General features: G+C 52.2%; 3 protein-coding genes across 3 annotated transcripts; 2 read left to right on the top strand and 1 right to left on the bottom strand.

The window, feature by feature from the left end:
• Positions 1-6,999: 6,999 nt before the first annotated feature.
• Positions 7,000-8,634, top strand: PV08_00412 (uncharacterized protein; the record flags this gene model as incomplete). The annotated part of the gene is made up of 1 exon (XM_016374777.1): positions 7,000-8,634. One exon carries the CDS (start codon positions 7,000-7,002, stop codon positions 8,632-8,634), a length of 1,635 nt encoding a protein of 544 aa, XP_016240053.1.
• A 729-nt stretch (positions 8,635-9,363) lies between these two features.
• PV08_00411 (uncharacterized protein) lies at positions 9,364-11,291 on the top strand (the record flags this gene model as incomplete). The annotated part of the gene is made up of 2 exons (XM_016374776.1): positions 9,364-10,642; positions 10,789-11,291. 2 exons carry the CDS (start codon positions 9,364-9,366, stop codon positions 11,289-11,291), a joined length of 1,782 nt encoding a protein of 593 aa, XP_016240052.1.
• A 1,805-nt stretch (positions 11,292-13,096) lies between these two features.
• Positions 13,097-13,801, bottom strand: PV08_00410 (uncharacterized protein; the record flags this gene model as incomplete). Its single annotated transcript, XM_016374775.1, has 1 exon — positions 13,097-13,801. One exon carries the CDS (start codon positions 13,799-13,801, stop codon positions 13,097-13,099), a length of 705 nt encoding a protein of 234 aa, XP_016240051.1.
• Between the last annotated feature and the right edge of the window lie 46 nt (positions 13,802-13,847).

Raw genomic sequence — 13,847 nt, 5'->3', positions numbered from 1 at the left:
AGGACCGATTAAAATTTTTTTCCGGCGGCACGACGACGAAGAGGCAACAATGTTTGTATCTGCAAGGCACAGGAGCGACGCGACCAGTCAGCAAACGCCCAGGCGGAGTACAGGTTGTGTGCTGTATGAGACGACGCGAAGGATAGCAACGAGTGAGGCTGAAGGTGAAGAAGGCTTTGGGCAGGGTATGATGGTAAGAGGGTGGAGGAGGGAGGGGGGTGGATGTGTGGAAAGAAGAAAGGGTAAGGGTGCGTGTCTGTGTGCCTGGTGTGATGTTTTCTGCAGCAAACGCGTGCAGGTGAGAGGGACGAGTATAGATGAGGGTCACTGACTGGGTCCTCCTTGCTCCTAGCTTGTCAGACACTCGCAGGTGGTGCTGGGTCTGGCGCGGGAGGTGGGAAGGTTTTGCCTTGGACAGGTATTTTGGGTTGGGGGTTTTTTGACGGTGGGTGGGCTGGCGGCGTGGATGCTGCTGACGCCGATGCAGATGCTGCCGCCCGGAAAACAGTTGTGGGTATTGAAAAAAATCGGGTGAAGCGGTGGATGCGTCGGTAGAGAATCGAAGGAGAAACGTACGATGCCTCGTGATGTTTTGTAAGAGTCGAGGGGGTCGATGAGAAACAAGAAGGAGAAGGGAGAAAAGAGAATTTTGACGAGAGGCAAAACCTTTTCTGTTCGCCAGAGGGAATGAAAGAGAGAGAGAGAGGGAGAAGAAAGAGATTTGATTCGGGGATTGTGAGAGCGAGCGACTCAACGTGTGGCCGACGCAGCTGATGGATGATTCGGGTAGGAAAGACGAGAGGAAAAGTGCGCGGCAAGAGGCAATAATTGCACCAAGCAGCCAGAAAAGAGAGTGCGATCGGATACGGCCTACTGGGCGACTAAGCTACTAGGCCGCTAGTCTACTGTACGGTAGACTTGTTAGTCCAAGCGTCGGCGCTGCTGTGACGCTGGTCATGTCGCTAACTAATCCATCCATCGACTGTCGATCGCGAGGCCACTCGGTGGCGCTGTCTCCCTCTCCCCCCTGGAGTGATGACTCCTGGGACTCGATGCCTGCTCACTGGTCGCTGGCAAGTCTAGTCGAGTTGTGTACGAGACCTAAGCTAATCCCAGCACACCCTCGCCGGCGCCCAAAAAACGCCCCCTGCGACACCTACGCAAACCACCTGTTCCAAGCTCACCATCCACCGGCAATGTATCGCGACCCTCCTTTTCCGTTATTGTGTGGGTATTGATACTCTCGCTGCGAGACTGTGGGCTCGAGGCGTTTGAGATCCCTCGAGGCTGACCGCGGCCACGGCGAGGAATTCGGGCTAGGATACCTACGGAGCAACGATGGTTATCGTGATTATCATCATGATGCTGATCCATATCACTGCCCTTGCTCGAACTCGTGATGCTGCTGCTCATACAGTAGTCATACTAATCCTGAATTCCACAGGGACACCTTACGAGTATTCGTCACCGTCATCCTCTGTACGAATACTAATACACACCTTCCCGCCACCCACACGCATACAGAGCCTTTCTCCGGATGACCGGACGAGCTGCGGCGATTACTGTCAATTATTGTTAAACGCATCGTCATCACACACACCTCATGCGAACCGGTTCGGCGTGACGGCGACAGCTTGCAACGCTTCAGGGATGCTAGTTCTGCATTGGGACGGCAATCGAGGTTGGCGGAAAACTCTGACAGCGTAACGTCTACACCTAGTTGGACGGCGCCCCGGCCGATGGTCGGACCGGGGGTCAGACAATGTCGACACCCCCAAAAGTCAAAACGTCGCCCTTGAAAATAACTTGGTACTGACAGGTGAGATCTAAGGTAACATTTATCCGATCGCCTTTTACTGGATCAGAGAACCATCCTGTTCGATATCGTGCCAGGGGCCATCCCTACAGGATTATCCGATTATGAGATTGGGAGAACGTCTCTTACTCGTACCAGTCTGTAAGTTAGGTCTGGGAATTGTCCGTCGAGAAGGCATGGCGTGTCCCAGCAAGACAGGGGTTGCTTGTGATGAGCATGCACAATCACTGACATGATGCACATCGAAGTAGGACTAGGTGCCGAGGGAAAGCTTTGACGAGGCGAAGTGAACAACACGACGGGACAGGGATCCTGCTCTGAAACCAACGCCCAGCTTCGGACCTTGTCCGCCGAGGAATGTCGGCCAGAAGACAGAGCGCGACGGTACTCGTGCGGTGAAATACTCGTGCCGCCGGCCGCGGATCGCTTTGCTCTGCTCGAACAAGCGCTCGTCTGAGCATATTACCACGCGTACAGAAGAAGATACAGGTGTGAGGATGGCTGATTGCCGAGCACACCCCAATGATACTAAAGCGCCAGGGCGGATTTCCGCGAAGATTTAGGCCAACAGGAAGGTAGTACACGAGCCACTGCAGCCCGCGTAGTAATTATCCGGCCGTGTCTCTGGTGAGATTGTTCGCAATAGTCACTCAGACTGGCTGTCGCGAGGAGCCTGGTGAGAGCCAGGGCTCACGAGGCACTAGCACAGCCGCATCATAAAGTTGCCTGAGCCTTGTGCTGAGAGGTATGTTGTTCGTAGACAGCAGCATCAAGGCCGCTATGATCACATTCCGCCGGCGCTTTGGATGGCAAAGTCCGTCTCGGCATCACCAGGCCATGCAATAGAACACCCATCATGATCAAACAAGCCCTGACCATCTCTGCTTCACTTGGCCGAAGCATGGGACACCTACGGCTACTCGTACCCAGCCGGACAAGAAGGTAGTATCGAAGCAAAACAAAGAACAGCAGGTACCGTACGAGTTCCTACAAGTACAAGACTGCCTCAGGCAGCGAATCTGACCCGGGATCTTATTTCGGTTGCTGCAAGAGGCAAAGAAATGATGGTTAGCTGACCCAATCCAGCAATACCGCCGCCTGTCGGTTGGCCTTGCCATCGCGCTCGGCGTTTGAGAGCAATGGCCGAAAGTGCTGTGCTGTGCTGTGCGTCTCGAAATTTTACATTGCAACATGATTAGTACGCGTTGATGCAACCTGGCTCTGACAAAGGTTTGGTTGAGAATGTCTTACCTTTCCGAAACCACGTCAATCATTTTCGTTTTCCCTGCCGTTCTCGAAGTTTGTCCACGTATCCTCCAACGCCGATCGGCCTGCGACATTAACCTTTCAGCCGTCGTGTCGTCTAGTGTCGTCCAACTTGGCCACAGAAGAGCGACCGGCGAAACGCCCTGCAGCCTTGTCAAACTCGAAGCGATGTGGTACTAAGATCTTTTTCGGGTTTCATGTACCCTCGGCCATGTGATGAGAGAGAGGCGGTAAAAGGTTGTCGCCATCAGCCCTCGTACGGCGACTGAGATCTGCTGGCTTCAATCCACGTCTCGACATCTCACAGGCGCACGAGGCTCGGCTTGTGCATAACCCTACGGAGGTACGCGTGCCGTAGCACTTGTGCGCTCCGTGTTAGGTATTCTTAACAGCACAAATCCCAGTTGCCAACCCGAGCACAGGATGCGGCCACACTGTGGTATGGGCTTCACGCAGCTCTTTGGGACTTGTTTGGCTGAGGCACACATTTTGCCACGCTGACAACATGTTCATGAGTCAGGGCTACTCAGCATCAAAGAAGACTCCCGTGACAAAATCTACCCTACACATAGTGGCCTGAGCTAAGCTTGGGGGAATTTTGTTCCTTGAGCATAAAGTGTTCCTTCAGGATTCGGAACAAGTAAAATCGACACAAGCCAGCCGCATAAGGAACTCGACGATCGAAGATCGACTCCTCTTCCCGTACAGGAGCGAACATTTGAAGGCAATGATCTTCACCTTGGCACACTTTGCCGTGTCTTCATCCGCCTCTCTTTTCCGATTGTGAAGAGAGACCTGCGAGTAGGAGTCGTAATGGCGATAGCGACAATAATGCAGTTGCGTCAATGGTGAGAGACATCCCTCCTCTGGAGGAGTGTGCTTCGTGCCTGTTTGAGGACCAGTTTCTACAGGTAGCGATGTCGACGAAACATCACGTTTATGGCACCATCATGTCCTGTGAAGCTACAATATACTCGGTATATCCACCTTGATTCCATTCTCCGCTATCCACGTGTTGGTGGCTGGCGGCACACATTTTTGTACAAGGAGGTTGTGTCTCTGGGGCTCACCCTCTCCCACTGACTGCAAGGGACTGTTGGAGTTTCCCAGAACAGACCCGCTAGTGATCGTCGCGAATACGAGGTCGACCCAGCCAACATGTTTGTATGGCTGCGCAAAGTTTCAGTTCTCGAGCCATTATGATGTTCGGGATTTTTCGTGACTTATTGTTAGGTGAACCGTAGAGACCGACATGCTCCATGGGGGTTTGTCTCTTGTTCTTGATCCTTTAGCTAATATGTTTCAAGGCCAAGGACAACTCTTACCTTAGCTACCTTACGGTCTGGTATTATTTGTTCCGCCTACAACCATTATCGCCCCTCTCCCAAAGTAGTTGTGGTGTTGTTATTCAACAATCCACGAAAACTCTATATCTCGCAACCGATTCAGCGATGCTGTATTCCTGCCGCGACGTCACCGACAGCGCATCTCGTCCTCGTACATTATCATTCGCTGCAGGAAAATTCCACCCACATCGGAAAGCCGGAACTGTCAATTCGTGCAGTCACCCGCGACCTCTCCGAAAGTCATCTCCATGATTAAAATTACTGCGACGAAAACGAGCACGAGCACCAGTGCGGAACTGATTGACAATTGTGTGCTCGATGGCTCGTTATCAGAATCTCGGCCGACGGAACCAAACCATGCCTACATATACGAGCATCTCCCTAAGGCACCTAACTGTTGGGCTAGGGTAGTTAGTGCGCACAATAGCTTGCGGTAGGCCGTCGCAAGGCTCTTTACACGTACACATCATCACCATTATTATTACTATCAGCTTTCATTGCGCCTCGTTGGCGTCAAATCATGCCACTCACTCACACAGAGTTTACCTAAATTTTATAACATCATGTGTGCACTGTCAAAACCTGATTAGTAGATTTGTACATTACTTTACAGTATTCTCGTTATTACTACCACGGGCATTTGCCCCAAACAAGATCTCTGATCCGGACCACGTACAACACAATAGGCAATACCAATATCCTTGAGAACCCCCAATTAAGCTTCTTGCCCTTGATTAATTGCTGCTTCTCAAACACCGTTTCGGGCAGGGATAGTCGGTCAAATCTCCGAAAAAAGCCCCTCCAAACCTGATGAGGCGCTTTACCATGTGCTTGTGCTTGTACTGTCCCGAGTACTCCCTACAACACAATAGTACGAGCACCCAAAGGACTTCACCGCGTCTACTCGTAAGCTGAGTTTCTTTTTCTGCGAACCTCTTCCTTCTTACGGACGGGAGGTACAGCACAGGGTGCGCACCCGGAGGAATCCTCCGTACAGCCACTTACGCTTTGACGTTGTGGCGAGCAAGATTGAACTCTACTTGGCAGCCTCGGACGGATGTTAGCGGCCCCTTTTCTGGGACAGGGGCCGGACTCCATTTATGATTCCCCGTTGACAAACTATCTACAACGGTGCTCGACTCGACAGCCATGACACGAGGACAAGTGATGCACTTATCACTGATCATTGGTCAATGATAGGAGTGATTCTCGGCTGGCGAGGGGTTCAAATAAGTGAAAGATGTGAAAGGATTCAAGAGACTTGCGGACGATTCACGAAAACGAGGAGAGCCTCTCCCGCCCCCAGCGCCGCCAAGTATTGTACGCCCAGGCCCCTAAAAGCCACAAAGCCTCTTTACTCCGTACCGAGTCCTGAGTTCTCACTAGCCTCGCAATTATTACCGACACAACTTTGTTTGACCCATTCTTTCCAGAAGAGAACAAATCGCTCCCTCCCTGGCCCCATTTATCGTTCCCAGCAGTTTGGCAAGCTACCCAGTTTTTCTTCTCGTGCCGTTCTGTTGCGCCCTGGAACCCACCTTCTGGTGTCAAACCCACTTGTGAATCCGATTCAGATCCAAACAATAATGTCGTTACAGTACTCATACCCGTACGGGAGAGGCTCCCTGGGTTCTCAAGATTGCCCAGAAGGAAGTTTGGGTATGAAATGGGCAGCGTGCGCACCTCGAGAGGGATGTGTAGACCACCAGAACCCCAGGCCTGTTGAAGAGACACAAAGAGGGGAAGAAACTGCAATGCGGTACTGGTACTCGACTCGTACGGTTTCAGGCTTTGGGCTAAACTGCTAAAAGCTCAGATCTGCTGCATCGCTGCCCCCATCTCTCGTGGCATGAGTTGCACGGCTCATTATGCACGTGATCAACGCCTACCCCCATTATCGTATTCGTATTCGTAAACCCTCGCAGCTGCTTAGTCAGAATTTCTCACTGGCACTTGCGAGGCTGCCACCGAGCTTAATCAAAAGTGGGAGCCATTTTCGTTGACGACGTGGTTTCTCAAGATCAGGTCTTCCAAAGAGCCAATTCTATATCGTTCCAAACAGACCACAATTATCCACCTTTAATATTCCGGAATGAGAGCCTCGGGTATGTGGGATATCCCCTTGAGGCCAAACGTGGGCAAGAAGAAACAATACCTAGAGTCTGTCCTTACGTCACGACTTTCAGCCTCCTACAGCGATCCCATCAGATTCATACAGACCGTTGACCGACCGACCAATATTGGATTCTCTCTTGGGAATCAGATCAATCAGATCGTATCTATGTTTGGATACTTGTACCTTGTGCAACGCCAGATCTGTGCTCGTATCATGAACTTGTAAGTTGGAGCATGACGGCACAAAGTGGCCTTCTATGACCCCCTTTTCTATCCGTATATATGTAAATGGTTATGTACACGCCTCCCAAAATTTCCTACTTGTTTTGGGGTTTCTGTTGTTTTTGGTTTGCTCCAAATCCTCTTGCGGAGAGCCTCTGTGTAAGATACGGTCCCTATTTTTGTCCTCGACCCCAACCGCCCTATTAAAGCAAACACACCAGGAAGTCTGTAACGATGTCCAAAAGAAACGCTCCAGACCACCCGGAGAGCAAGCATCCTACCACGAAACGAGCAAAGGAGATTGACGCCCACACACCGTACGAGGAACTCTGCAGTCTCCTTGAGAATCAAGAAAGCCCCAAGGAAACCAAGAGGGTACTGCATTGGTTTCGTAGCAAAGACCTACGCATCCATGACAATAACGCGTTGCACGCTGCGTCCACGCTTGCGGAAGAGGCGAAAGCTCCCTTGATCTGCGCGTACATCAACTGCCCAGCCGAGTTTCGATGGCATGGGACCTCGCCCGCTAGGACAGACTTTATTTGCGAAAACCTCAGACTCATGCAATCGGAGCTCAAGGAACTAAACATCCCCCTGGTCTTTCTGGAAGCCGGCGAGCGAGATGAACTCGTGTCTACCATCCTGAATTTTATTCGCGAGAACGACGTCTCCCACGTCTTCGCCAACTACGAGTACGAAATCGACGAGCTACGCCGCGACATCAAGGTGCTCAAGGCAGGGCCCTACGAGAACGATTCTTCCAAGGTGTTCCAGATATCCTTTCACCACGACCAGACGGTGGTCGAACCAGGTACCATGCTCACAGGCAATGGCACGCCAATGAAAGGATTCACACCCTACCACCGAGCGTGGCTTGCCGAAGTCAAGGCCAACCCGAGCCTTTTGGACACGGTACCTCCACCGTCCAAGAAGAAATTCAACGGTGGTGTTTCAGAAAAGCTGAAATCGCTGTTCGACAGCAAGCCACCCACTTCTCCTGATGAAAAGCGGTTCAAGGACGAGTCTGAACGCAAGCGCATCCGCACTCTGTGGCCAGCGGGCCACAACGCCGCAATCGACCGCCTCAACCACTTTTTGTTCGACAAGATCGAAGACTACGCCGCTACCCGCTCCAACCCGGCCAAGGACTCGACATCGCGACTGTCGGCGTACTTTGCAGCGGGGGTCTTGTCTATCCGCGAGACTCTCTCGGCCGTGCGCAAGGCTGCCAAGGGGTCTGCGGACTTTTCACAATCCGGCCCCGGTGGGTACGGAATAGCGTCCTGGGTGCGCGAGCTCGTCTTCCGCGAATTATACCGTCAAACCACACTGACGACACCGCACACCGCCATGAACCTGCCGCAGAATCTCAAATTCGATTTCGTGCACTGGGAGGACGACGAGGAGGGCTATGACCGCTGGGAGCAGGGCACGCTAGGTGTGCCATTTGTCGACGCGGGGATGCGTCAGATCAAGCACGAGGCTTACATGCACAATCGGCTGCGCATGAACGTGTCCAGCTACCTATATTGTAACCTGTTGATCGACTATCGACGCGGTGAGCGATATTTCGCCGAGACCTTGATCGATTGGGACCTCAACAACAACACCCAAGGCTGGGAACCTAGTTACACCGTCTTCAACCCCGTCAGCCAGGCTGAGAAGAATGATCCAGACGGGGAATATATCCGGAAATGGGTCCCAGAACTAAAGGACGTAAAGGGAAAGGCCATATTTGACCCTTATCACAGGTTGTCTAAAGACGAGTTCGAGAAGCTGGGATATCCTGCTCCGTACGTGGACTGGAATGAGACAAAGCAGAGAGCCAACGAGAGGTTCAAATCTGATATGAAGGATGCCGAGCCTTGAGCCATTGTGGTCCGATTCTTTTCTCGTCGCTGCTAAGGTGTGGGCTTGTATACCAGCTACATACACGCACAATAATTGCCATGCAGACAAAAGCTGTTGGATCTGGGACGGACGTGATATCCATGCATTTCGATGTCTTCGATACCCGAAATGCTTCATGAAGGGTACCTACCTCCTTGGTATCAGTTCGTGTTCTAACTCCTGGGCAAGATAGATCCCACCTCCACCCTTTGACATGAAGTCTCTCTCTCATATCATTCCTGTTGTATCGTTTGTATTAATGTATTGACTTGTTTCTAGCGATGAGATGGGTGTTTTTAGGACTGTCAAATGAGCAACTCAATGGCTTCCTTGAGTGTCGTTGTCGGGGGTATAACACAAAGGACGAGGATGGTGACAATGATAACACAAGCCAGCCCTTCCTCCGCCTCTCAATAGGTCCAACGTGTGCCAGAGTGACATCGTTGAATACAACGTGCGTGCCAGTGAATTCAGATCATGTTAGTCTCAGTGACATTGAACAGGAAGCGCGTCAGAATGCCTATCGGTGTTGAAGACTCAGGTTCAGGCTCGGCGACCACATCCGCCCTGTGGTTAACCATCTCGGTTCTCTTTCACCAAACTTGACCGCCTCACGATTCTCATTAACGTTCCCTCCAACGCGTCTCGTTAGCGCGTTTTGCTGTGCCTGCTGCTGGTCCAGAGTCGATATTTCAATCCTGCCTCACCATGTCCTCCCTCTTCTGTTCCCCTTCTCCTCAACCATCATCCACCAACAACCTCCACAACCAACTCCTAGAGTTGGAGAGGAAGCGACGCGGCCTCAAGCTCAAGAAGAGCAAACTACAAGACCGAATCAAGGTCATAGACACGTTGATAGCCGACAATATCAACGACGCCCGCGTCAAGATGAAGGATCTTGACGCCAGCTTGGCCGCCGAGCAGGCGGTCAAGCCATTCCAAACCGTCCTCGACCACCTCAACGGCAACGACGAGGTGGTCGAGGGACTTTGCCGCCAGATGCAGGGCGACGCGGCGTTGAGGATTGCCGTCCACGCCATTGCCAATGGCCGTGGTACCGCTGACCACAAGATGAGAGTGGCGGCGGCTGTGATGACTGAGTTGGCTGGAGATGCCACTCAGCTCATCCAAAACATTGCGACAAGAGCACAGCAGCGCGTCAACAGTGACGTCAACGGCGGCGACGACGACGATGAGAATGTCGACGTCGACCATGGCTCTCAAAACCTCGACATCATGTCAATGTCCGATGACAACCCGACGTTCCTCCACGAGCGAGTCATCAGACAACCCTCGCTTCCAGACGCGATGTCTTCTCACCGTCACCTCACCTCTGCCGGCTCTCCCAACGTCAAAAGCGAGGAGGACAGCACCAGTCATCAGCCGACTCCAATCCGAGCAACTCCAAGCATGTACGCAGCTCAAGCCAACCTCACCGTCAACAATGACAACAATGACACAAACACACCCTCATCCTCACCTGCCAACGTCAACCCAGCCCGCCAATACAGCTCTGCAAACATGTTTGCTCAACCTTCGATTGCTACCGCAGCAATGTACGCGTCGGCATCTAGCACTACTCCCGTAGCCGCTCCCACTGCCACTGCCGCTGCTCCTACAGGTACAGCAGCGAGACTTGCAGCAGGAGAAGGAGCAAGAACTGGAGTGACCTCGATGTTGTCGTCTAGAACTGCGCGCACCAACACATCACAAACACAAGCTTCTGTCCAACCACCGGCCAGTACTCGAGCAGGACCTCCGCAAGCAGCAGGATCACCAGCACGGTTCCAAATCCCAGACACCGCTTCCAGAATGCTTCGTCTTGAGAGCGCATTCCCGGGTCTTCTTGAAAGTATCAACCGTCCTCGTCCACCACCACCTGCACCGAAGAGACCTGCACCGCCTCCCGGTCCTACTCCACAACCTCCGGAGCGGCCAGTCACACCAGCTCGACCCATCAAGCGAAACAAAACAAGTAAAGAAGCGAGTAAGTTTCTATCTCTTTTGGTTTTGTTTAGCGCGGTTTCATGCCGCGATTCCGTATCTCTCTCGTTTGTTTGTCATGATGAAATTTTGTCCTTTGCTGGTATGAAAAAAAGAAATGAGTCAAACTAACCGCACACCACAACACAGTCCTGCAGCCGGCCTTTGTCGAATTCCTCGTCAAACTTCAGAACCTCCACCAGAGCGGCAAGTCGATTGCCCGTGTGCTCCGTTGCTGCAAGTGCCAGAACGCACGTCGTGACGTCCGTGTCCTGTCCTGCCTCCACCTGTACTGCCACAAGTGCATCATCACGCTGCGCAACGACGCCTCGGCCGGCGACGCGCTCACGGGCTTCAAGGCCGCCTGCTCCGTCAGCGACTGCAAGGGCGCCGTGAGCGGCAAGACGTCCGTGATTGACGGCGACATTGTCGACTTCCTCAATTGGTACGACACCCAGGACGCCGCGGTCGGAACCTTTGCGTCACAGATACAGGTCATGAAACTCGCACTCCAAAAGACCCCCGACGATGACGACGTTCGTGCCAAAAAGATTGCTGTCGAGAGAGACGTCAACGATGCCAAGAGAAAAGGAGAGATCGATACACCTGTCGACTTGATCAAGCTTGTGAGGCTGATTAGAAAGCCTTTTTGAATACCAAAATTGCAGATTGCAGATTGCAGATTGCAGATTGCAGATTGCAGATTGCAGGATCCAAACAGGACAGACAGAATTGCAAAGAGCATGGAACAGACAATATTGTGACGATGCAAGCAATCAATCACTCCAATCAAATCAAATCACAAGTCGACGACATCGAACATGAGAAGATGAGTCATGATGGACCGAATGGCGAATGCGAATGGCTGAGAGATGAATATTTGAACATCCTCTTCAAAAAAAGAAGACAGTCACAAAGAACCAAAACAAAACAACCGAAGCACGGGATCCAAAGATGGAATCTTGGCCTTTCTGGCAAGTTTGTGATTGTGGTTATAAAAAGGGGCTTTTGCGGAATGATATGATATGAGTATGAATATGATGATGATGAAGAAGAACATGGAGAACACGAAGTACATGGAGAACACGAAGAACATGGAAATGCACACCAGAAGTGCAAATTATGCACATTGCAGCAAAGGTTCTTCACACAGGGACACAGAGGGCCAGAGAGCCAGAGAGGTGTGTCACAGACGTTGGCACACAACAGCTTTTCTCTTTTCTTTTTTCGGTTTGCAGAATATGTACGATTATGAACACAGGGAGACACACCAAACCACGCACACACAGAGAGAGAAAAACGCACGTACGCAAAACGGATGAGAGAGAGGTGTGCTTTGAGGTGTGCTTGTGTGCTTGATTGCTTGCCTTTACAGAAAATTGAAAATTCATCATCGAAATTTGAACTCACAAGGTTGGATGGATGGATGGACGGAAGGTGTGAGTGGCACACTCCCCCTTTCTCAGGTCTCTCTCGTCCGTTGCGTCCCTCGTCTAAGATCTGCCTCTGCCTCGTTCGGAGGGACCCATCCCCCACTGCTGCTGGCCCCCCCCCCCAAAAACCCCATATTTGAGAGTCTCTCTCGGTTGTAGGATTTTCCGAAGGAAGCAAAGGTTCACACCAGGTCATGGATGATCATCGATTGCCCGGGCATGCCAGATTGTAGGTCAATGACAATGACAGCTATCAAGAACCAGGGATAAGGGGGGGATCGGAAATAGGGGGGGAGGTGGTAGGGGCGGTGGGCAGTCTTTTTCATTTTCCAAAAGCCAGCATCGCCATCGACACCGAGTTTCGAAGTTTCGAAAATTGAACATTGGGATTTGAGAACCGAGAACCGAGAATCGAGAACCGAGAATCCGGGACGAGAGAGACCGCGCTGATCTATACCTGATGAATGGGGGGATATGGTGCATCTGCCTGGGCACCAGAATTTGTCGCCGGCGACAACTTTCGACCTTCGAAACTCGAGACTTCGAACCTTTCAAACGTGCCAATGGCCATGCTCGATGCCTGCATCCTCCCAAGGCTGGAAGGAATCTTGGTATCTCGGTCCTGTGGTACTTTGGTCACTCTGGTACGAGGTTGACGGGTGAAATTTGGACAGGATCCTCCAGATCCATGACCAGTCTGTACAGACGAAGACAAAATCAAGAGCCCTTTTCAATACGCTGCGCTAACCAAATAAACGTGACTTGGATAGAGAGTATGTGATGCTTTGTCTTTCTTGGTTTTACCCTAGTTTAGGTACTTGACCTTCAGCCCTTGGGCGTTTCTGTACAATGACATTTCTAGTGTATATTCTTACACAGTCCCACCACATATTGCCCTTGCTCTCGCCCTTGCCCTTGTTTTTTTTTCCTGTGAAGAAACAAAAGAAAACGGCCCCCTTCTCGGTTTCGCTCTCCGAGGGCATTACCTGCCCAGGTAGGTATCAAAGTCTGGTGTTCTTCCCCCCCTACCACCCCTGCTTCCTCATCCTTCTGATCTTGCCACATTCGGCAATGAAACCTTCTCTGAACAACCTCCTCCACCGCAGCATGCGCATGTCCTTCTTCCTCTGACCGCGGCGCACGTGTCTCTTTTGCGCCAGCGAGTCGCTCTTCACCTTGTTCTCGGTACACTTGCGTTCGAGCGCGCGGAACGCCCGTGCCGGTTCGCCGTAGACCCCGTCGACGGTCCGTCCGAGCGACGGTTTCAGCCGGAGCGCGATCGACGACGTCCCTGCCATCGCGAGCTCTCGGGCCATGGCGTCCTGGTCGAGTGCGTGGCGGGCGATACTCTCGTTCAACCCTGCGAGGAGGCGCGATTGGGACTTTTGACCACGGAACGCGGACATATTGGTGCTGCTGCTGCTGCTGCCGCCGCCGCCGCTTGTGCCGGATCCGTCCCTCGACGTCGGTTGCATGGGTTTCATGGATTCCATCATCTGTTTCCACGTCTTTGATACGTTGGACGCATCGGGTTGGGAGGGAGGTGAGGATTGCCGCTGTTGGCCGTCTCGGAGACGTGTCAGCGACGTTGTAAAGCTTCGTTTCGCTCGAGAGGAATGTGGGAGCTGTTGTTGTGGAACTCTTCGAACACACGTCGAGGGAGAAAATAACGTCTGTTGTCTAGGGCGAGAAAGTGCGAAACACCGCCGCAGAGACGGTAGTGGCTCCATCTTGCTTTGAGCGGCGGCGGCGCAACGGCCGACGCGTGCTGAAGAG

The sequence above is a fragment of the Exophiala spinifera genome, assembly GCF_000836115.1.
Source record: "Exophiala spinifera strain CBS 89968 unplaced genomic scaffold supercont1.1, whole genome shotgun sequence".
NCBI classification, from domain to species: domain Eukaryota; kingdom Fungi; phylum Ascomycota; class Eurotiomycetes; order Chaetothyriales; family Herpotrichiellaceae; genus Exophiala; species Exophiala spinifera.
Note: the sequence above shows the minus strand (reverse complement) of the source record. Positions and strands in the feature narration are given on the sequence as shown.